Source organism: Equus caballus, chromosome 1, assembly GCF_041296265.1.
Source record: "Equus caballus isolate H_3958 breed thoroughbred chromosome 1, TB-T2T, whole genome shotgun sequence".
In the NCBI taxonomy this organism is placed as follows: Eukaryota; Metazoa; Chordata; class Mammalia; order Perissodactyla; family Equidae; genus Equus; species Equus caballus.
In genome coordinates this window covers 18284203-18306008 of record NC_091684.1, presented here as the reverse complement: position 1 = coordinate 18306008, position 21806 = coordinate 18284203, and the positions used below count along the sequence as shown (strand labels likewise).

General features: G+C 47.3%; 1 protein-coding gene across 21 annotated transcripts in view; it reads right to left on the bottom strand.

Moving 5' to 3' along the window:
• Positions 1–21806, bottom strand: part of AFAP1L2 (actin filament associated protein 1 like 2) — a 97274-nt gene that overhangs the window by 38435 nt on the left and 37033 nt on the right. For all 21 annotated transcript variants that reach the window (XM_070219837.1, XM_070219881.1, XM_070219856.1 and 18 more), the window contains one exon: positions 2388–2516. Coding sequence is in view for 11 of the 21 variants with exons in the window: in XM_070219806.1 (XP_070075907.1) it covers positions 2388–2516 (129 nt within the window). In the remaining 10 variants the exon portion in view is untranslated. The remainder of the gene's footprint in view (positions 1–2387; positions 2517–21806) is intronic.

Below are 21806 nucleotides of genomic sequence, written 5' to 3'. Positions count from 1 at the left end.
CCATAGGTGGCTACACGGCACGTTAAACCAAAAAGAGGACCCAACACAGGGAGCTCTGAGAGAGTGGTGAGAACCAAGAACCACGGGCCAGACCCCATTGCAGAGGTGCTCTTCATCACTGCACAGCCTCATGTCGGAGCGCACCCCAATGGTTTGGGGAGTGTGCTTTCCACAGGACTCACTGACGAGTCCTTTCATGGAGTGACTCATCCCTCTCTAACTCACCTGCTTTGTAATGTGGATTTCCCATCTGCCATTCCCACCTTTGATGTGCTGCTGACCAGCCCTCAGGACAGGCTAGCAGACGCTCACTACAAAGCCAGGAGGAGCCTGGGAACCCCGGGGCTGGGCGGGTGGCGGGGGGAGGGTGTGTGGGGGGGCTGGAGGCCTGCAAAGGCGGTGGATGGGGCTCAAGGAAAACGCCTCCAATGAAAGGCTGAGGGAGCCAGATTATTTCACCCAAAGGGAAGGCTTCTGAGCATACAGCAACAAGCTTCAGTTTTACGACTCTCTGTTATTTAGAGAATAGAAACTAGTTCCACAGGGAACAAAGAAAAGGGCAAGGGACCTTGAAATGTAGCCTGGCAGACTCAGGTGGGAGGAGGGAGAACTTCCTGTGGTGGCAAGAGCAGGTGCACACTCTGTCCCTGGCCCGGATTTTGGCTGCTCCTGCCGTGAGGCAGATGGATTCGATGGCCTCTTATGGCCCCTTACTGTCCCAAAACATCACTTCCAATTCTCAAATATCCGATTTAAAAATAAACTCAACTAAACAGTTGTGAGTGCACAAGAAGGTCTTTCTCTTTTAAAAAGAAATCTGACTGTGCTGGAAATGAACCCACATGTCCGTTAGAAGACTTGTACCAGAATGTTCAGAGCAGCCTTATCATTCATAATAGCCCAAATCAGTGAACAACCCAGATGTCCATCAAGAAGTGAGTGGAGGGGCCAGCCCCATGGCCAAGTGGTTAAGTTCGCGTGCTCTGCTTTGGTGGCCCAGGCTTTTGCTGGTTCAGATCCTGGGTGCAGACATGGCACCACTTGTCAGGCCATGCTGAGGCGGCATCCCACATAACACAACCAGAAGGACCCACAACTAAAATATATAACTAAGTACTGGGAGGATTTAGGGAAAAAAAGCAGAAAGAAAGAAAAAAAGATTGGCAACAGTTGTTAGCTCAGGTGCCAATCTTAAAAAAAGGAAAAAAAAAAGAAGTGAGTGGATAAGCAGATTGTGGTGTATTTCCAGAACGGAATACTACTCAGCAACAAAAGGAACAAACAAATGACACATCCCCTAGTGTGGACAAATCTGCTGAGAAAAGAGGCCAGACATAAAGTGAACACTGTAGGACTCGATTTATACGAAGCTCTAGGTCGGGCAACGCTAATCCACAGTGGGAGAAATCAGAACAATGGTTGCCTTGGGGTGGGGCAGGGGAATTCACTGAGAAGGGCCAAGAAAGAACTTTCTGGAATGATAGAAATGTTGTATGTCTTGTTGTGGGTGGTGGGTACACAGGTATATACAATTGTCAAAACTCATGGAATTGAATTCTTAAGATCTGTGTACTTGCTTTTATATCAAATCTACCTCAATAAAAAAGATAGAAAAACTATCAACTCAGGGTTCTGTGATTTACAAAGTCTTAAAACTACATTCTCCTGTCTTCCCTTGGGCTGTATGACATTGGGTAAGTAATTTAAACTCTCCAGGCCTCAGTTTCCTCATCGGTAATAAGAACACCAACCTCACAGGGGCATATTGAAGATGAAACAAGTTGATAGGCGTGCAAGTGGGAAGTGCCCGATTAAACGTTCGTTATTATTATAACAGTCATTGTCCCTTCTCTACTTTCAACCAGTATGGAAAAGTGCTTTGGAAACTCTGTTTAAAACCTCACTCCTGGGTTGCTGTGTTGAGTGTAAAGAGATTTCTGAGGCTCCTGTTCACATCACATCCCTCTGCCCTATTCCTACGGGCTGAACTGGGTCCCTCTCAAATTCATACGCTGAGTCCTAAGCCTCAGTATCTCAGACTGAGACTGTATCTGAAGACAGGGTCTTTACAATAAATGAGGCCACAGGGGTGGGCCCTAATCCAACATGACCAGTGTCCTTATAAGAGGGGACTTGGACACAGATGAGCACACAGAGGGAAGACCATGTGAAGACGGCCATCTACCAGCCAAGGAGAGAGGCCTCAGAAGGAACCAGCCCTGCCGACACCTTGATCTCAGATCTCTGGCCTCCAGGACTGTGAGAAAATAAATGTCTGTTATCTAAGCCAACCAGTCGGTGGGCCTTTGCTACGGTAGCCTAGTACATAACTAACCATCTTTCTGCTGCCACGGGGTCCGCTCTAAGGACCCTGGGGCCATACTTACTGCTGCTCTTGGTGTAAAGCCGGAGGAGCTCAGCCAGGCCACTCTTCTTCACCTCGGCTGTGCTGCTCAGATTCTCCTGGTCAAGAATCTTGAGGAAGTCGTCCAGCTCTGTCAGCAGCTGCTCTAGGGCTAGAAACAGAAACCAGAAAAACCCTTTACAGTGGCTGCCTCTCTCCATAGGCCCAGCTCACATGTACCTCCGAATCCCACAGCATCCCACCATGGATCCACTGGTCCCAAGGCGGGGTTTTGGGGTGAGGCCTGGCAGCACATGGGGGGCTCAGCCAAAATGTGGGCCTCCCAGTGTCAAGGAGGAGGAAACAGGCCCTTGCCTTGGAGATGGACGACCTGGGCCGAAACTGCAGGGCTACCATCTGCTGGAGTGACAGTGGCCAAGGTGGCCCATTCAAACCCATCAGGCCATGGGAGTCTGCAAATAGGATTTTCTTCCTCAATAAAGGTCAATCAAAACAGCACAGGGTCTGGAGAACCTGACCACAGATCAAACCCACAACCATCAAAAGAAATGCTGTGGTTGACCCAGTTGTTAATCCTTTCCCCAAGGATGGGGAAACACCAAGTCACCCCACGGAGCTGAAACAGTGATTGTTCTGTTCCCACAGAAATATGGACAACCCATCAAAAGCCACGCTGAGGCAAACAAAACCTTCCCCTGAGTTTCTTCGATGATTGAGTCACCTCAATGGCCACCGAGTCCAGCATCACTCCCAAGCTGGTTCAGGGCTCTGGGGCTACACATCCAGACATCAAATATGGCTCTCTCAAGGACAATCAGGATAAAAAGCACTCACCAATTTCTAGTTGGAACCACCTTGCAGAAATGCTAATGCAGAGGGCAATAGCCTAGGAGCAGGGCATTCATACTATTGTTTGTGTTATTGTTGAGCTAAGTCTCTATTAAGAACAGGACATCACATTTGCTGATGGCTTCCTCATCTTTGCTCTCCCACCCCGCTGGCTCTCCAGAACATGTTCAGTAATGGCAGCTGGCTCCTTGAGGTTCTAACCAGTGTTTTCCAGCCCTGGTTTTGCATTGGAATCACCTGAAGAGCTATTAAAATTCCTGATGCCCGAGCCACACCCCGGACTGATGATACAGAATCTCTGGAAGTGGAACCCAGGAATCAGTAGTTCTTAAACCTTGTCAAGTGATTCCAAAGTGCAGCCAACACTGACAACCAAGGGTCTAAACCCAGTGCCAGCTCCTGAGGCCCCTGCTCCCGAAGACAGCAGCCAAGAAATTTGGACTTGCCCTGTATCACCTGCTGCAGGAATTCTGAGCAGTTATGGATCTCTCCAAGCTCATTTCCTTATCCATAAAGTGGAGAAAAACATGTGGGCCCCGCCCATCTCAAGAGGTTGTTGTAAATGACAGAAAATCTGTGAAGCTCTTTACAAACTGTGCTTGTGAAATGCTACACTAACCACACAAAGAGTGTTGTCATCATCCTCTCTTCTCACCCTGATTTTTCTTCTCGCCCTTGTGGCATCATTAGTTATTTCTTGTTCTCCACCAACGGCATTCATCTCTAAGCTCCCCTTTAGAGAAAAAACAAAACTTGCAATGTGACATTTCCCACCGTACCACATACGGGAGAGGAGGGAAAGGAAGGTCACCTCCTCTGAGAAGCCTTCACTGACCATTCTTCTAAGAAGATATTTCTTCTTATTTTCTAACTCAGCATCTAACTCCTGCCTTCATAGCCCAGACCACAACTTATTAACAATATGAATATAAAATATTTTTTAAATAAAATTTAAAAGTGAGTAAAATCAGTGAATAATGGTTTTATTTATTTTGCTCATTTTTAAATTGTATTTTTGTCATTCTCACCCTAGTCTAGTCTGTTAGGCTTAGTGAGAGTTGGGACCAGATCTGTCTTAGATCTTTGGCACCTCATACGGTTATAAGTGTTGAGTGAACATTTATGGAATGAATCAGTAAATGAATGGATAAATTTCTTAGGCACCTACTAGTTCACAACTCTAAGAGGTAAGCATCATTATGCCCATTCTGCAGATGTGGACCTAGTGGCCCAGAAAAGGCCCATACGGTCCCACATGACCCATGGCAGAGAGCTGGGTTTGCTGTCTGACTCCAAGGCTGAGCTCTTGGCAACACCCCACCCAATACCTCCATGTAGGGCCTTCTTCCAGTCTCCCCTAAAGGCCTGGCTCCCCAGAACTGAACTCTAGATTATTCCCTAACCCCCTCATTAGACAAGAAGGCCTCACGCTCCCCTGGTTCTAAGGGAGGGCCCAGGGCCTGTTTCTGTTCAAACACCCCCTTGAATCTTAGTGCGAAAGTAGCCTATGAGCTCTATTCCTGCAAAACCAAACTCCCCGGAATGAATACTGCCATTGATGGTGGGAGAGTTGGAGGAGGGGACGGTGGGGTGGTTGTGAGGGTTTGTTATTTCAGAAGAAAGCAGTGAAGCGAGTACCCGCGCACATTACTGTCATAGCAAACACTGGGGTTAGCCAGCTCGCTCAGATGCAGGGGGCACTGCCTCTCGTAGGTCAGAGCGCTCTCTCCCCAGTAGGGGTATTCCTGAAAGAACCTGCCAAAGCTGGAGAACAGGGAAACCTCCTCCCCTGTTCAGTGTCCCGCTAAAGGATGAAGAACCAAGCAGGTTGCAGAGAGGGCTATGTGTCCACAACCCTCTGGCTTGTTGAAAGCAACTGGAGGTGAAATGCAGCCAACGGCCCCAATGCTGCCTGTCATAAGGGCACCAGCAAGAGCTCCCAGAGCCCACGGATGAGTAAGAATCGGGTGAGACACCATGGTGTGCCCAGCACCCGGCCGGGCCCTCAGCCTGAACTTACTGGGAAATTAAAAAGGAGATCAGGATGCCGGGGTCCCTGCCTTTTTGGAAGCTCATTGGCAGGACTAGACCAGCAGAGGTGAAGCAATTTACAGACCAAGATACATCACCAAAAGCAGGTGATACCAACTTCAAGTGTGACAGGAGATCAGACAAGAGCCTGGAAGGCTTCTGGGAAGATGGGGCAGCAGGGGAAGGACTTAGGTGGTTTTCTGCTTTGTTTTGTTTTGTTTTTAATAGCTAGTGATGAGCTTCCTGCTGGCTGCAGGAACTCAACAGGCTAAAGAGCCATGAGCTTAAAGAAGCCACATCAGGAAAAACAAAGCATAAATATCAGGAAAATGACACTGAGCCTCGAACTCAGCTCCAGTGCATAAGGAAAAGTGAAAGGCTGAAAGGCTGCATTTTCCTGACCTTCTGAACTTCCAAGGCTGTCCCACTGCTACTGCTTCTGAACAAAACACAGAAAAGGAAAAAGCACGAAAACTGAAAGCGTCTCTTCACATCCACATCCTCAGCTCCTCCCAAAAGCAGCCCTGATTCCTGGAAAACAGGCTTTGTTTATTTTCACGTGAGCAAATACGTACAAAGGCCAAGGGTGAAAAGCGTGCCTGGCTCTGGGGAGACAAAGGTGACCCAGGTTCAGAGAGGGCGGCCCAGTGGATACACAGGGTGAGAACAGAAGGAATTCAGGAATGTCTCCAAGGACCAGGAATGCAACGAGGAAAGAGACGAACTCTGGGGTTATCAGGGGGAGGAATTTATAAGCTGGTCATTGAGGAATGAACAGGAGCTCACCAGGAAGGGGCAGAGGCATTTCAAGGGGATGAGATGCTCAGAAGACTCAAGGACTGAAAGCACACGGGGTGTTTAAGAAACCATGAGTAGCTCTGCGTATCAGGGGCACATGCAGCATGGGGGTAGGGTGGGCTGGGCCTGAAAGGGGAGAAGGTGGGCTCTGAGGCCAGAATTGTGGGATCAGATCATGTGGGCAAATCATGAGAGTTTTACTGGCTTTGCTAAGGCATTAGTGCTTATCCTGCAGGGCCTCTGGGCAATGTGGTGGGGAAGGCCATGCAGGCTGTTCTTCAAGCAGGCTAGAGATAGAATAACTCTGTCAACAGTGGGGAGGAGGATGGGAGGGAACCAGGGGACCAGGAGGGGAGGCTGGTTAGATAACTGCATTAGTACAGATGAGAATGATGAGGATGCGAGCTACCCCAGCAGCCGGGGGCCATGCAGGGCACTGCACCCCCACCACTTCCAATTCTCACAACCACCCTGCAAGTGCACAGTGTGGGAATGGGCTCCTGAGGCTGAATTATGACCTAACTCGGTCACATTGGTAGTAGCGGCACTGGGGCTCACACCCAAGTATATCCAAATCCAAAGTATTTGCTGTGTCTGTCCGTTGCCTGTAGCCATCCCCAAGAAGCAGAGAGGTTTGCCTGGACCATGGCCTCTGCCTTCCATTCCACTGAACTCCACAATGGATGGAGAGAAGGGGTTGGACTCGAGATGTGCGACAAGTAGAAGCAACGGGACCTGGTGATAATCCCATCAGATGTAGGGACCCTAAGAGAAGATGCCCCTGGGTGGCTGAGAGATGCAGAATGACATCAGACACACAGGCTTGAGGACATTGCAGTGAACTGGGCAGCTGTCATCTCTGCCATCAGGGAACTGAAGGACCAGGCAGATGAGTGGGGGAAGCACTAAGAAAGCAGAGAGACCCTCCTTTCCTCTAAACAGCTGCATTAGGTGAACACTAAGCACCAGGGTTGAAGAAACGCAGGACAGAGAACGAGAGAGGGTCACAAAGCTCAGAACGTCATTTCCCTTCCCCTCTGGATCTGCGTCGTCCTTCAAGGCCCATCCAGGCCCCTTCTCTACAGAGCCACCCATGACCAGCGGCACCCGGCTCTTCTGCCAGCTTCTGCCTGCCTAGATTCCTTACTGTCAAAGCCAGTTGTTCCCAGTTATCTCTGTGTGTGCCAAGTCTATATCTCGGGCTAGGCAAGAGCTCTTCCTGCTCAAAGGTCAGCCTTTGTAGGTTTGGGCCTCTGATGAGGCACTAAACACAGTGGAGGCCAATGATTCTCCTGGATCACACCCTCTGGGATCCTGCTACAGGCTCTTGGAAATAATCAACAAAAGCAAGACCCCAATTTGCGTCAACCCTGGTGATATTTTTCAACCGTCCAAGCTCAGAGGGGCAGGCAATCCCTCAGAGGAATGTGGCTATTTCATTGAGGCTCTGGAAGGAGCTCATCCCATTTCCCTTCCCCCTACCCTGCCCCACGCTTCTCATTTTGGTCCCTTCCTCGTCCTCCAGTGGAGGGAGGGAAAAATAAGTGGGCTGTTCTTTCTGGAAACTGTAGGCCCTTGTGCAGGCTTTCCATCCCGGCTCTGTTAAAGTTCAGAGTTCTCTGCTCAGGGTCTGACAAATCATCAATAAGATTCTTGTTCAGGACTTCCAAGGCCCACGCAGAGCTGGACTTCAACTGCTCGATTCATCGCCCTCGGCCATGGCAAAGCTCTGCCTCCAGATGACCTCCTCCCCCGGTTTTTCTCCTCTCAAGGCAGCCTTGCTTTTTGGTCACTAGGTTCCCAACCATAAACATCTTCCCGACGTGCCAAGAAAGCTTCTCCTCATGGTTCCCCTGCTGTTTTATGCACACATTTTTATTTATTCAGCTGCATTTGCTGAAGACCCACGATGGAGCATGATTTTCCTTCCAAACATGAAACTAAGCAGACATCTTCTTTTAAATACGACGTGCATCACCCCCTCCACCCCAGTGGTTCCCAAGATCAAGCCACGGAGCAGCTTATCCACATGAACCTGACTGCTGGGGACCCACCAAAGTCACCAACGGGGTGGAAGTTTCTGTGCATCATGTAGATGCAATGAAGGATGGAATGGTGAGTAGATTCCTCCTGAACAGAGAGCATCCTCGAGTTCTCAAGAATGAGCTTTTGGAAAACATGCCCCTTCACTCTACCTAAGAAGGAGACATCAGGCCAAAGCCGCCTTTCTTTAAAAACGTCAAATATGGACCTAGCCTTTACCAAACTCCTGCTTTGTAACTGGCACGTTAATAGGAAGTGGGTTTTTACGGGTTTTTTTGTGGTGGTAATACACATATGACATAGAATTTACCATTTTAACCACTTTAAAGTTTACAGTGCAGTGGCATTGAGTACACTCATAAGGTTATACAACCACCATCACGCACCATCTCATTCTAGAACTTTTGAACCCCCTGAAACAGAAACTCATTGAGGCAGTCAATCCCCATGCCCTCCTCCCCGGATCTGTGGCAACCACAAATCTGCTTTCTATCTCTATGGACTTGCCAGTTCTGGATATTTCATATAAATGGAATCATATAATATGTGGCCTTTTGCGTCTGGCTTCTTTCACTTAGCAGAACGATTTCAAGGTTCACCCGTGTTGGAGCTTGGATCAGTACTCCCTTCCTTCCTACGGCCAAATAATGTGCCATTGTATGGATGGACCGCATTCTGCTGACCCATTCATCAGTAATGAGGAAGTGAGTTTTTCTACACAAAAAAATTTTTTAATTGGGGTATAATTTACATACAGTAACATCCTGTTTTCACTGTACAGTTCTAGTATTTTGACCAACACACTCAGTTAGGGAAACTATCACCACAATCAAGGTACAGAACATTTCCATCACCCAAAAAAGGTTCTTTTGTGCCCTTTTACAGGTGGCTCCTTGCCCCCTCCCAGGCCCTGGCAACCTGTACAGCCTTTGGAGTCTGACTCCTTTAACTTAACATAAGGCATCTGAGATTCATCCATGTTGGTCCACGGATGAGAATTTGTTCCTTTTGATTGCTGTGTGGATTTCCATTGGATGGATGGAGGAAACCCATACGTCTGCATAGATCCATCTATCTCCTCTGCTGGGTGCTGCTGCACAGACACAGCAGGTTTCTGTGTCCCCACACCAGTCTGTCATGCTCTTGAAAGCGTCTTCCTGCCGACATTACAGGACACGCCTGCTTTCAGTACACGTAACAGAGGACCACACAGGGGCATGCGTACAACAGGTAAAGCAGTGCTTCTCAGCAATGGCTGCACACTGGAATCACCCAGGGAGTTCAAAAACTTCCTGATGCCTGGGTCTGCCCCCCAGAGATCCTGCTGTAATTGCCCTAGGTGTGGTCTGGGCCGCAGGAGTTTTCAAAGCTTCCCAGGCGATGCTAATGTGCAGCCAAGTTAATGAACCGAGATAAAGGTGTGATTACTGCTTCATGAAAAACTTGTTTTCTTTACAAAATTATAAGATTCCTTTAAAAATAAATTTTCATAGTGCTTCTACATGACTCAATTCTGATTTTACATTTAGAATTTTCTAGGTTCATGCCTGTAAAGTCAGATACACTTGAAAATACCATCCCCGTCCCCCCTAAAGTCCTTTCCCTTCTAGACAGAAAGGAGGCAAGGACCAAGATGTCTATAGGTTTACACATCACTGGACTCAGTTCTTCATCTGCTTAAACAAGTGGAAGCTTCTATCACTGACAATCAGCCCCACCAAAGATGTGCAGGCTACCCCTCCAGCAGGCTGTCGTTGATCCTGCCTGCTTGGACCCCAGGAGACTGAGCCAGAAATGTAAATAACTTTCTCCAGTATAAATACTCCAGGAGTTTTTCTTTATCTCCATCTCCCAGCAATGGCGTAGGGGGAGAGGGTTTTGCTTCACTTACCAGCGCTGTCAATGCGCTGCTCCCTGCCAAGCCTGACCTTCAAGGTCAGCTTGTCATCATTTTTGCAAGATCTGCTTTTTCTCACCTATCTTGGGGTCTCATCACTTAAAACACTTTCCCCAAGAAGAGGCCGCCCTCCGCATTCCCAGATGAGCTGCGCGGGCTGAAGAGATGGGACAGATGCTTTGCTGCGGCTTGCACTACTGGAAAAACAACTTGAGTTGCTCACTGGTGACCTCTCAAACGGAACAAACCTCCCCCCAAGAGCAGAATTCCAACCCCAGCTACGGAGCCAGCTGGAACCAGAGCTGCTCAGAGAGGGCCCTTTGGAAATTCATACAGTAACAGCCGAAGACGTCAAACCAAGCACAGCACAGCGAGGCAGGGAGGCCCGAGGCCAGCCCAGAAGCATGTGGGCCAGATTACCTGGTGATTCTCCCGTCTTCTCCCATCTTTATTGTTTTCTATTTGTCCCATGAATGCAAGTCCTTGGTCCCCAATGAACTTGAAAGCTTTGTGTAGGTAGGGACCTCATCTTCTGGTTTGGTTTCCCCACTGTGCCTAAAACAGTGCTTTGTTCAAAAGCAGTGCTTGGAAAACATCTGCTGAGCATAAGGCTTCCGGACATACACACACACAGCCTCGTGAAAGCTCCTCCTGAATTGTTTCCTACTAAAAGGGTCTGGGCTGGTCTGTCCGGTTGGCCCAGGCAAAGGGCTCACCAGTCCCTGGCCACAATTCCAGTCCCCACCTAGGCCAGTTAACATCTCTGGAATGACCACCCAGAGGCAGCCTCTGGCAGCTAATGGGGCTGAGAGCACATGAGGCTTCTCACTCCTGGACGGTGCTCTGGTGGGAAAACCTTCTCAAGGGCGCAGGTGGGAAGGGCATGCAGGCTGCTCCCCTCGAGACCAGGAACCCAGGGCCAGAGGAGCTCAACCCCCAGGGCATGCCAGCAGTTCAGGGGGGGCACACGAAGGCAGCGGCAGGACACCCAGGTTCTAGCAGCCACCAGGGTCCAGGCCAGACAAAGAGGCTTTGGAGCCCAGGAGGCCTTTGTTCCCAGGCCCAGTTGGGACATTCCTTAAATGCAATCTGCCAGAAGAGTGGCTTCATTCAGACTCGGCGGAGGCCAGTTATGCGGGTGGGAGGCACAGAGGTTCCGCTGGGTGGCTCCCTGCGTGGCAAGTCGACAACTGGCACAGACCATTTGAGTCTCTGAACCAGAGGCTGTCGGGGTCACTCAAGTTCACACTGGAAGTTTGGGAAGTACTGTGTCTGATAGAAAGAAAAGAAGGCTGTAAAAGAACAGTGGTTCTCTCTCGGTGGAGGGGTACAGGAAATTGTTCATTCCTTCTTCACGGCCTCCTCTATTCCTCAAGACAGAAGAGCAGTGGGTTCTTAAACAGAAAAGATACCCCTGCAGCAGCCGCTACACTTTGAGTTTTGGCTGCAAATGTGGGCTTGTCCCTGTTCACTTGCTATTTGTATTAGAGAAAAAGGACACAAACTAAAGATGTATGGAAAGAAAAAAATCACCCTACCATTCAGATTTCCTGTTTCTTTCCAGCATTTGGCAAAAGTAATGAAACCCCACTGGAATGGTGTGCTGGTGGAGGGGGGGGCCTCTTCATCCTGTTCAGGCCTCTGCCCCCAAGGAGGTCAAAATCAGCCCCAGCAATCCAAAACCACCACCACCCTGACCTTAGAGTCAGCTGGCAGGAGGCTGTCCCCAGCCCGACTCAGTGCCCACCGGCCCATACAGGCAGGAGCCCCTCCTTGAGGCTCCAAGGAAGCTGGGCCGGAGAACAAAGCACCCCCAGCCTCCTTGTCTGGCCTGGCCCCTGGTGGCTGCTAGAACCTGGGGTTCCTTGCTCCTGCCTTCACACTCCCCCTGAACCGCTAGAGTGTCCTGCGGAGGAGGGGTCATGCGCCTCTTGGCCTGGGTTCCTGGTCCAGAGGGAGGAGTGTCCTCCATGCCCTTCCCACTTGCGCCAAGTTCCACATTCGAACTGCCTAAATCTTAATTCCAAATCTTGGCTCACTCTTGGCTCCACCACAGACTGGCTGGGTGGCCTTGGGGAGCTTGGTTAACTTCTCTGTGCCTCAGTTTCCTCATTTGTAAAATAGGATTAATAATAGTACCTACGTCATAGGTTTAGTGTAAAGATCACAAAATAATCCCATCAAGTGCATATACTGAGTTAAGTGGTAGCTGCTAAATAAAACCTAAATTCCTACTATAAGATGGATACAGAAAACCCTCCATAAACATACACCCCCCACACACACAACACATGCACACGTACATTATAATTTTAGTAGGACAGCTTCCAAAAAGCAATTGGAAATGTCCTTGCTTGATTTTGCAGGACTCCTAAACGCTGTGCGGGCAGAAAGGCGGCGGGGGCAGTCGAGGGGGAATCCGGGTCAAGCCCCTCTGGGGAATCACCTTCCTAGAAACACACAATGCTGAGAAGAGACAAGTGAAGGTTTTCAATCTCCCTATAGCTCCGCAGCCCAGGTCTCAACAGGTTAAAACTGACACCAGAAGTCAGCAGAGTCAGCGCCAGGCTGTGATTTGAGAGGTGGCCCCTAGCTGCTGTCCTTCTTTTCCACCCTCGGAAAAAGGGTCTAACCCCTGTCCCCACAGCATCACCTCTGCCTGCCTTGACAGCCAACCTTGCCAATGTTCCTTTGGGCAAAGAGTACAACACAATCAGAAATGTTGCCTCAGCAGGGATAACCCGTGAGTGTGTGCAGTGGCTCCTGTTGCTTTTCCCCCTTCCCCAGAATGCGCTCGACCTTTCTTATTTGTACCCAGTTCCCCTTTGGGAAACCTCTTTACTCAACTGAATTTGTGGTTTGGCTGAGACTAGAACCCTCACCCCTGACTCCACGGGCAGCCACATGACATTGGACCAGGCCAAACAGAGCATCTCAGCCCCTCCCCCCAGCTACAGTAACTAGCTTAGGGATGGCCTCGTGACCAGAGCTAAGCCAATGAGCATCGGCCTTGGGACTCTTCCTGGAACTGCTCGGAAGTGCCCGTCTCCTTCCTCAGGGTCTCCGAGCTGCTAGAGTGTCAGCCCGAGACCGCTGTGGCCATCTCTGGGAACAGCCTACCTGAGAAGGAAAACAGAGTCTGGAGATTCTGACAACACTTCAGCCCCGACTCAAACTAGACTTCCCCTAAGCCATTCAGTTATGTGTGGCCAAGACATCCCATTTTTTGATTAAGCTAGACTGGTCTGGCTCTCCTTTGCTTGCAAATGGAGAGAAAACTACCACAGCACATTTTTGACCCTGGGGTCTGGGCCTGGCAGTCTGCATATACAATTTCAGGTCATCCTGTGAGGCAGGCATGACCGTCCCCATGTCATGGAGGGGAGATCTGAGGCCCAAGGAGGGCCACACTGTAAATATCAGAGCTCAGAATCAACAGGTCCTTCTGGCTCCAAGCCTAGAGTTTATGCCATTAAACTGAGTCCACTTTACACTAAAGATTCGCTTATTAGAATAGATAGTCCAGAGAGTAGAATTCAAAAAACGTACTTACGAAAGCAAAGTGTGGGGAAAGATTCAGGAAAAAAAAAGCACCTTGAGAAGCCTGAGATAAAATGTCACCAAGGCCTGGGGTGAGCACAGAGGACAAATGAGCAGAGGGCAGTGAGGACAAACTTCTGCCAGCCTTAGGAATAACATAGGAGTGGAAACTGAAAGGGCAATTCCAAAGGCCCCTGGGGGAGAAGCAAAGCGGGGCATGACACCTGGGGCAATGGAAGGATCTGAGCGGAGACCTTTACTTATGTCAGGCAGTGCTGATGGATTTCAAGACAGTTGAGCCCCCCAGGGCAGCCTGATGCAAGAGCAAGAACGGAAGCTGCAAGTCTTGGCTCAGGAAGCAAAACAGGTGGGAGAGAATGCCATCCCGAAACCTCCACGCCTGACTGCCCAGTGCCAGGGGCCAGGCTGGCAGAACGAGACAGCTGACGAAATGGCTGGGGTGTGACTGTTAAGTTGTGGGAGAGCACAAGAAAAGGGTCTGCCTAAAATGGTCCTTAATATTAGGAAGAGTGGAGAAGCAGAAGTTCTCACATAAAGGAGCAATTTTAACAAAGCCAGCAGTTCCGAATGGCTCCCTAGCTAGACTAACCCTGCTTCTGCTGATCAGAACATCTGTAACAGACAAGAACTCATGATCAGGCAGAGAGCCATGTATAATCTCTTTACGTGAACCCCATCAACTCGGAAGCAGTCCCTTTCACAGCCTTACAGAGTTAGGAATCAATAATGAGTGGAAATTAACTGTTTTGGTCTACTTAGCATTCTTTCCCCCTTCTTTTGGTAACAGGACCTATTCCATATGGTTCAGATTTGGCGTACTCCACCTTAGCCATAGGAGGTGGGGATATAACTGAGGACTGGCCATCCCTCAGGCCCCAGTGATGGATTCATCACTGAACTGAAGCAAGGCCAGAATTTTCCCTAGGATTTGCTCTGTGTGCTTTGAGAGAAAGATGTCTTTCTTCTCTTTGGATTACGAAACCAGGAGGATGTATAGTTGGAGGTGCAGCAGAACACTCCCTCTCCAGTCTGAGGATGAAGCCAGTGCTCAGAGGGGAACAAAGCTGACACGTAGAGAAAGAGACAGAGTCCTACCCACATTGCTAGAGTTCCTGGGTCCAGCCATGCCGGAAGCTAACTTTGCACTTGCCAACTGCATGAACCAATAAACTCCCCTTTTCACATAAGCTGGTTTTTAGTCACTGATGACCAGAAAGTCCATATTAATGTGGAAGTGAACTCTGAACAAATGGTGACTCCATGTAAATAAACCACCCCCTTTAAAAGGCATACCTCAATTTCCCAAAGTCATAAGATGGCCCAGTAGTAATCTTAATTTCCTGCTGCCTTTGAAAGGTCCAAGCACAAAATCTACAGGGCTGGGTAATTTTCTTGAATAATGCCCATGGTGCCCAAACTGCCAGAAAAAGTGCTGACAATGGCCAGCAAACCCTGAGGGCACAGATGTGACAGTCCTGTTTAAAGCACACAGAGAGCAGCAGGCCTAGGGATGGGGAGCTGGGGTGGGGGTGGGGGGTTGCGTCCCTGCCAGGAGCCCAGCTCTTCTCTCTTTTCTGACTGGTGCCCACATCCTTGTGCTGTTCTCCATAGTCCCAACACAGGGTCCACAGCAGTGCTTTTCAAACTGTGGGCATGACCCTTTAGTGGACTGTGCTGTCATCGCAGTAAGTTAGCACTGGAGGCGTAAAAAAAAATTAAGTAGAAAAATATCAGAATGCACTGCATTTAGTAAGGGAGTGTAATCTTTCATAAAACCTGTTTTAGGTGTGTGTGGGCGTACGCACGTGTCCTGGGATACAATGTAAAATACATTTGTTATAATAGTCACGATAGAAAAGTTTGAAAAACATGACTACAGGCCATGATCTCTTATCTGAAACCCGCAGAGCCAGAGAGGTTGTGAAATTCAGTATATTTCAGATTCTATAAAAGGAACATGGTTCACATCCCCCCATCAGGGTTTGGAAAACCCCTCAAGAATAAAACACATTAGTATTTCTCCAGAAAAATACACCAGTACTCACGCTAAGTGGGTTCAATACATTATAAATCACCTCACATCATTTCAGATGCCTGCAAACTAATTTGTGCCGACTTTACAAAAAAACTTCTGGTTTTCCAAGTTTGGGGATTTGGGAATGGAGGAATTCATGACACTGTGGACCTATAGAGGGATTCTCAGGATCTTTTTCTTTCTTCCACCTCAAAATTGACTTTCAATTTTCCAATTTTTAAAAAAGACTTCATGGATGATGGCGAACTCACAGTACACTTTTAATGAATTAATACAAAGCTGTGAGGCCTAAGAAATTCACAGGACTGTGGGCGAGTGGGCCTTTTAAGGACCCTCCTCAAATTAACTCTGCCTCTGAGTGGGGCTCACTCAGGGACACATGGTCTACGACAGTACTGGTCACTAGCCTCCTGTGGCTATTGAGCACATGAACCGTGGTCAGTGTGCATTGAGATGTCCTGTAAGTGTAAAGATGGAATTTTAGACTTAATGCCCCTTGCTCCCTGCAGAAGAATGTAAAATATCTCAACAGCTTTTTTTTTTTTAACATTGATTACATGTTGAAATGATGATGGATGTATTGAGTTTAAATACATTAAATACATTTAAATACTTAAAGTTAACTTCACCTAAGTTTAAAATTTTTTAAACATACTTTAAAATTACATATGTGTTTTGTTTCTTATTCCTACAGGACAGCAGTAGTCTGAAACATCTAGCATAGACTCAGAGCATTTTAAAAGCATGTAAAGTCCTCTCTGTGATGAAAACCAAACAATGCTCAGAGAGAGAAGGGGACTTCGCCAAAGTCATATGGTTAGTTTGCAGCAAGCTGAATTTGCCAAAGCTGCCCAGTGCTTTCTAAACGGAAATTCAAGTCGTTTGTATCCTAGAGAGAAAAGGAAAGATCAAGGGGTCATTCTTTAATGAGCGCTCCCCAGGAGTGGCAGCAAAGGGCTTGGAAAAGGTAAGGCCTTCGAAACGTGTGGGTCATGAGGTGCCAGGTGGAAGAGGAAGTCCTCTCCTCAGGAAAACATCCGTGACCTGGATGAAAACAACCGGGCTCCTAGTGCACGGTGTACTTTGTTTACAGGAACAAGAGCCAGTTATTCATCACAGAAATATTCTAAATTAAACCCTGGAAGCCCTGTTATATAAACCACGTAAAGGTATCACAGAGTTTTCAGTTCGGTCATTGTTTTTGTTTAATGTTTCAGCCAAAATCTGTCAAAAGAAATGGCTGATATACAATTTGTGACTCTTCCAGCACATTTCAGTTTTTGGGAACATTCTCAGTTTGCATTTGGCTCTTTATTCAAATCTCTCTTTTCCTCCCCGGCCAATCTCAGAGGGAGCCCTCAGCTCTTATCTTCCTGCCCCGCCTCCTCTCTCGGCGCCAATTTCTCCAATTGTGGCCCCCAGCGTGGAACACTCTGGAATTATTTTTAGCCACATTTTCTCTGGCAAAACCAAGTTCTCCAATGCAACACCCAAGCACACCACATGCTCTCTGAACTATTATCCCTTCGACTCTCAAATAAGACTTGAAGAGCACCCCAAGGCGTAGTCAGCCTCTCAGCCCACAAGCTTGCCCTGCCCCAGCTCTCCGCAGCCCTGGCCCTGTCTACCCACACCAACTGTTCAACAAGTGTTTCCTGGGTGCCGCCTGTCCATCAGGGGTCCCTTCAGAGATGTACTGGGCACCTACCCTCTGCCAGGGCCATGCTAAGCAATACTATGGGGAGGATAAACAGGCAAATCCCTATTTCTAATTTGCATATATTCCTTGAAATCATAAAATAAGAATGCACGTTGCAACTCTGTGGCAGGTAATGCAGCAATGTTTCCTTTATCCCCTCCCCTCAACTACGGTGCTGCTAAATTGAGGATGCTTCTTAGAATCAGGGACATCTGAGAATCAGTCCTCCCTCGATCAGCTCCTCTGCTTCCAACCACGGTGACTCTCCATTCCCTTGTGGTGAGGGGCCTATTTGCACTGCGTTGAATTTCTCTCGACAACTGATTACTTTCTAAGTGTTCTCAAGTCCCTTAAATGATAAAATTGCATCTGTCCTAAACCTCAGACCAGATTTCTACACCACTACAAGCATCAGGTTTTGGAGTTCACTTTAGGCATCCCCTCCTGCACCTGGTTAGCTACCTGGCTAGGCACCTGTTGGGCACCTGGGTGGGCACACAGCCTGGAGCATGAGTTCACAGCTGTGGCTGACGAAGGCGGTGCTGGGCCTGGGTGAAGAATCCCTCTCCTCTAGCCCACGGCTCTGTACATCCCTGTCCTTTCCATTCAGAACTGGTTGTTGGGACCCCATCCAGCATCGCCTCAAGATTCCTCAGCTGTGAATCCCAAACTTGGTTCAGGAGTTGCTTACTTAGAAGTGAGGCTTCATTAGAAAAACCTGGGAAGAAAGGAGCCTTCTTGTGCCTCACCATTGCTCTGAATGTACTGTGGCATAAAGTAAAGCAAAAATACAATGAACTCTCAATTCAGCAACAAGGATTAGATTTTATGATGGGCCCTTTTCTACTGAAACTTAAACTATGAAGACAGAATTAGTTAAATAAATAACACAAAATGCTACTAATAATAAACCAGTAAAAGAGAAAGAATACACCCAGAAGAGGAAAATTGCTCTTATTAATAATAAAGTCAGCCAAATGACCGACAAAGTTTATCACACTGAGCTCTTATAATAAACCTATATGGCAGATATAATCATCCCTTAGGTAAAGAAACAGATTCAGGGAGGTTAAGTAACTTGCCCAAAGTCACACAGCTAGTAAGTCCAGATCTGAATTCAAACCAATGACCTCTCCCACCATCACCTTGACTGGCCTCCCTTGCAACTTCTTCTTTCATGTACAGATGGTAAAAAAAAAAAAAAAAAAAAATCCACAGTCATTTGAAAATAAAGCCTAGCAGAGAAGGCATATCGAAAGGACTATTGTTTGCCTAGATTTATATATAAATATAGAAGAACTCTGCTGGTCCATTTCGACCCGGCTTGTTAATACAAGTTGCCAGTGACCAAATCATATCCTATGAGAACAGTCACCCAGTGAAAGAGAACAGTAAAAGACTCAGGATATACATTTAACTTACAACAGGTGCTGAGACCACTGTTATTAAAGTTCCTGCTGCGTGACATTGAGTTGTTCAAACACTTGACAAGTTTACCGGTAAATCTCGCATGGTAATTATTTTGCTAATGCAATATTTGTTAAGCATGGGTGGCCAAATTACAAAATGGATCGACTTTATTACTGGGTTTAAAATAACTTTTTGTTTTAAAAAGACTAAATGCCTCTAACAAAGTTAGCTAATAAAAAAAAAATCCACCTTTCAAATGTACTTTGTGAGCCCCGTGTGTAAACATGCCTTGCACGTGTCAACACGGCAACAGGGAAATGGAAAGTGCTGGGAAGGAAATTGATGAGCTTCCATGGACCAACACTACTGGAGGTATTCATCCAAGTCCTCTGGAAACGATTCAACTTTCCTTGCCCCCTGCATGGCAGGTCTACTCAATCAGAGTGGGTTCACGGGGAGAGTTATGTCTGTTAATGGAAAGGTAAAGGAAGGGGTTTGGCTGACAAATGGTGTTTTAATCAAAGCCTTCCTCTGGCTTTAGAAACAGGTTTCAAACAAGGGATCTGCTAGTTCAGTGCAGACCTGGTCAAAGAAATCCAGATAGCTGCACTGTAATAACATATATTATCATCTTTTCTTTCATTCATCTGAAAAAAAAGGTCCTGACATGGTCAGGGCAAGAGGCAAAGGAGGCCAATGGAAATTGAGAAGACTAAGAAAACATGGACACAAAAAAAGGTAATATATATGATACTGCCACCTTACCAGGGCTAAGAATGAACGAATGCCACAGAGATAGAGTGTGATGGTTAATTTTACATGTCAACTTGACTGGGCCATGGGTTTCCATAATCACACGAGCCAATTCCTTATAATAAATCTCTTCCTATAGATAGGTGGATGGGTGGATGGATGGTTGGATGCACAGATATCCTATTGATTTTATTTCTCTGAAGAACCCTGAGTAACAGAGCTTTTGCAAACCAAGGAGATGTCCCACTCAAGTGAAAGACATTTAGAAAAGGGCAAGAAAAATTTCACATGGTCGGGAATTAAAACATTTACCGCTATTGTCCTGAAACCTCAAATCTCCGAGGTATTTTTCTATCCCAACTTTATTCTAACAAGCATGGTTCAAAACCCCATAGATGGGGTCAGCCCGGTGGCGCAGCAGTTAAGTTTGCACGTTCCGCATCTCAGTGGCCTGGGGTTCGCCGGTTGGGATCCTGGGTGCAGACATGGCACCACTTGGCACGCGATGCTGTGGTAGGCGTCCCACGTATAAAGTACAGGAAGATGGGCATGGATGTTAGCTCAGGGCCAGTGTTCCTCAGCAAAAAGAGGAGGACTGGCAGTAGTTAGCTCAGGGATAATCTTCCTCAAAAAAAAAAAAAAAAAAACCACCAAAAACCCATAGATCTGGACAGTCTCCTCAGCGTTGAGGCCAGAAGTCCTCAGAACTTTGGACATGCATTTTCTTTTCCAAGCAAAATTTCTGCTTCAGTACAATAATTTCCCCCATTTATATGTATTCTATTCCTGTGAAATCATGGGACCAAGTGTCAGGAAATAAACCCAGGCAGAAAATGGTGGGCAAGTTTCTGTCTGGGAAGCTGTGGAATTCTGTAGCATTACTGTGATGTCTCAACTGATCCCAGTCCAGAAACATCAATGAGATAATCAAGCTTATTCCCAAACTCCTGACAACTGACTTTAATACAGACTCTGACCCAGGAGGATTTCTGCCAAACATTAAACTGAAAACCCAAGGACAGTACCCACTTGTAAAAACCACTCCCATCTGACATGTGACATCCGAGCAGAAAGGCTAGGACAACTCTGGCACGAAGAGTTTGCAAAACGATGGAAACATCTTGACTTCCCTTTGGCAATTAAGAAGTCACATCCCATAGCGGGGTGTTGCCTCAAGCTGACCATGTCATTGTGCATCTCACAGCTTCATTTCTTCATCAGATATTTATGGAGCACCTGATATGTGTTGGACCCTTAGATTCAACCCCTCAATAAAATGGGTGTGGTCCTCTGGGAGTACACATCAACGTGCCGCAGTGTAAGTCCTCTTGCTATTGGGATGTTAGCTTTTCTGCACCTTTTGGCTGAACATTAGCACAAAATTCCTGGTATTCTTCACGTCTCAGTATTCTTCTGTGATTCTCTATGCACGAATGGGTGGCAGCAAGCCTACATTTTTTTTCTACAGCTATTGGACTAGGACAGCTGTTAAATTTTTCCCTTCTTATGATGAAGGATGACCACGGCACAGTGGAAAGAGCTGGGTTGGAATTCAGTGAGTGCGCTAACAAGCTCTGTGAACTTCAGCAGGTTTGATAACTTCTTGGAACCTTAGTTTTCCCACCTATAAGAAGCAAGAAGAAGCTGCACCTATTTCACAGGGTTAGTATGGGGATGAAAGGAATTAACACATGAAAACCACCAGACGTGAAGCATTTTTCAATAAATGTTATTATTACCCCCAGTAGTGGGTTGAATCGTGGACCCCCAAAGATATACCCAAGTCCTAACCCCTGGTACCTGTGTGACCTTTTTTGAAATTGGGTCTTTGCAGGGGTAACTAAGGATCTCAAGATGAGATTATCCTGGATTTAGGCTGGGCTCTAAGTCCAATAACTAGTATCTTTAAAAGAGAAAGGAGAAGGAGTTCTGAGATAGAGAAACACAGGAAAGGCGGCCATGGGGAGACAGACAGAGATTGGAGTTAATGCTGCCACAGCCAAGGAACACCAGGCGCCATCAGAAACTGGAAGAGACAGGGAAGGATTCTCCCCGAGTCATCAGAGGGAGCAGGGCCCTGCTGACGCCTTGATCTTGGACTTCTGGCCTCCAGAATGGTGAGAGAGTACGTTTCTGTGGTCTTGAACCACCTAGTTTGTGGTATTTGTTACTGCAACCCTAGGAAACCTAGACGTCCCCCTTCAACTCACGGAACTAGAGCAGAATATTCACACACAGCTTTAGGAAGAAAACAAAGAGCCCAGTAAGGAACAGACTCGCAAAAGATTAACCTGGGTTGGAAAAGATCTGACTTTCCACTGGATTATAATAATCTGATTAGGCTTAAAATCAGTTAGGCCAAAAA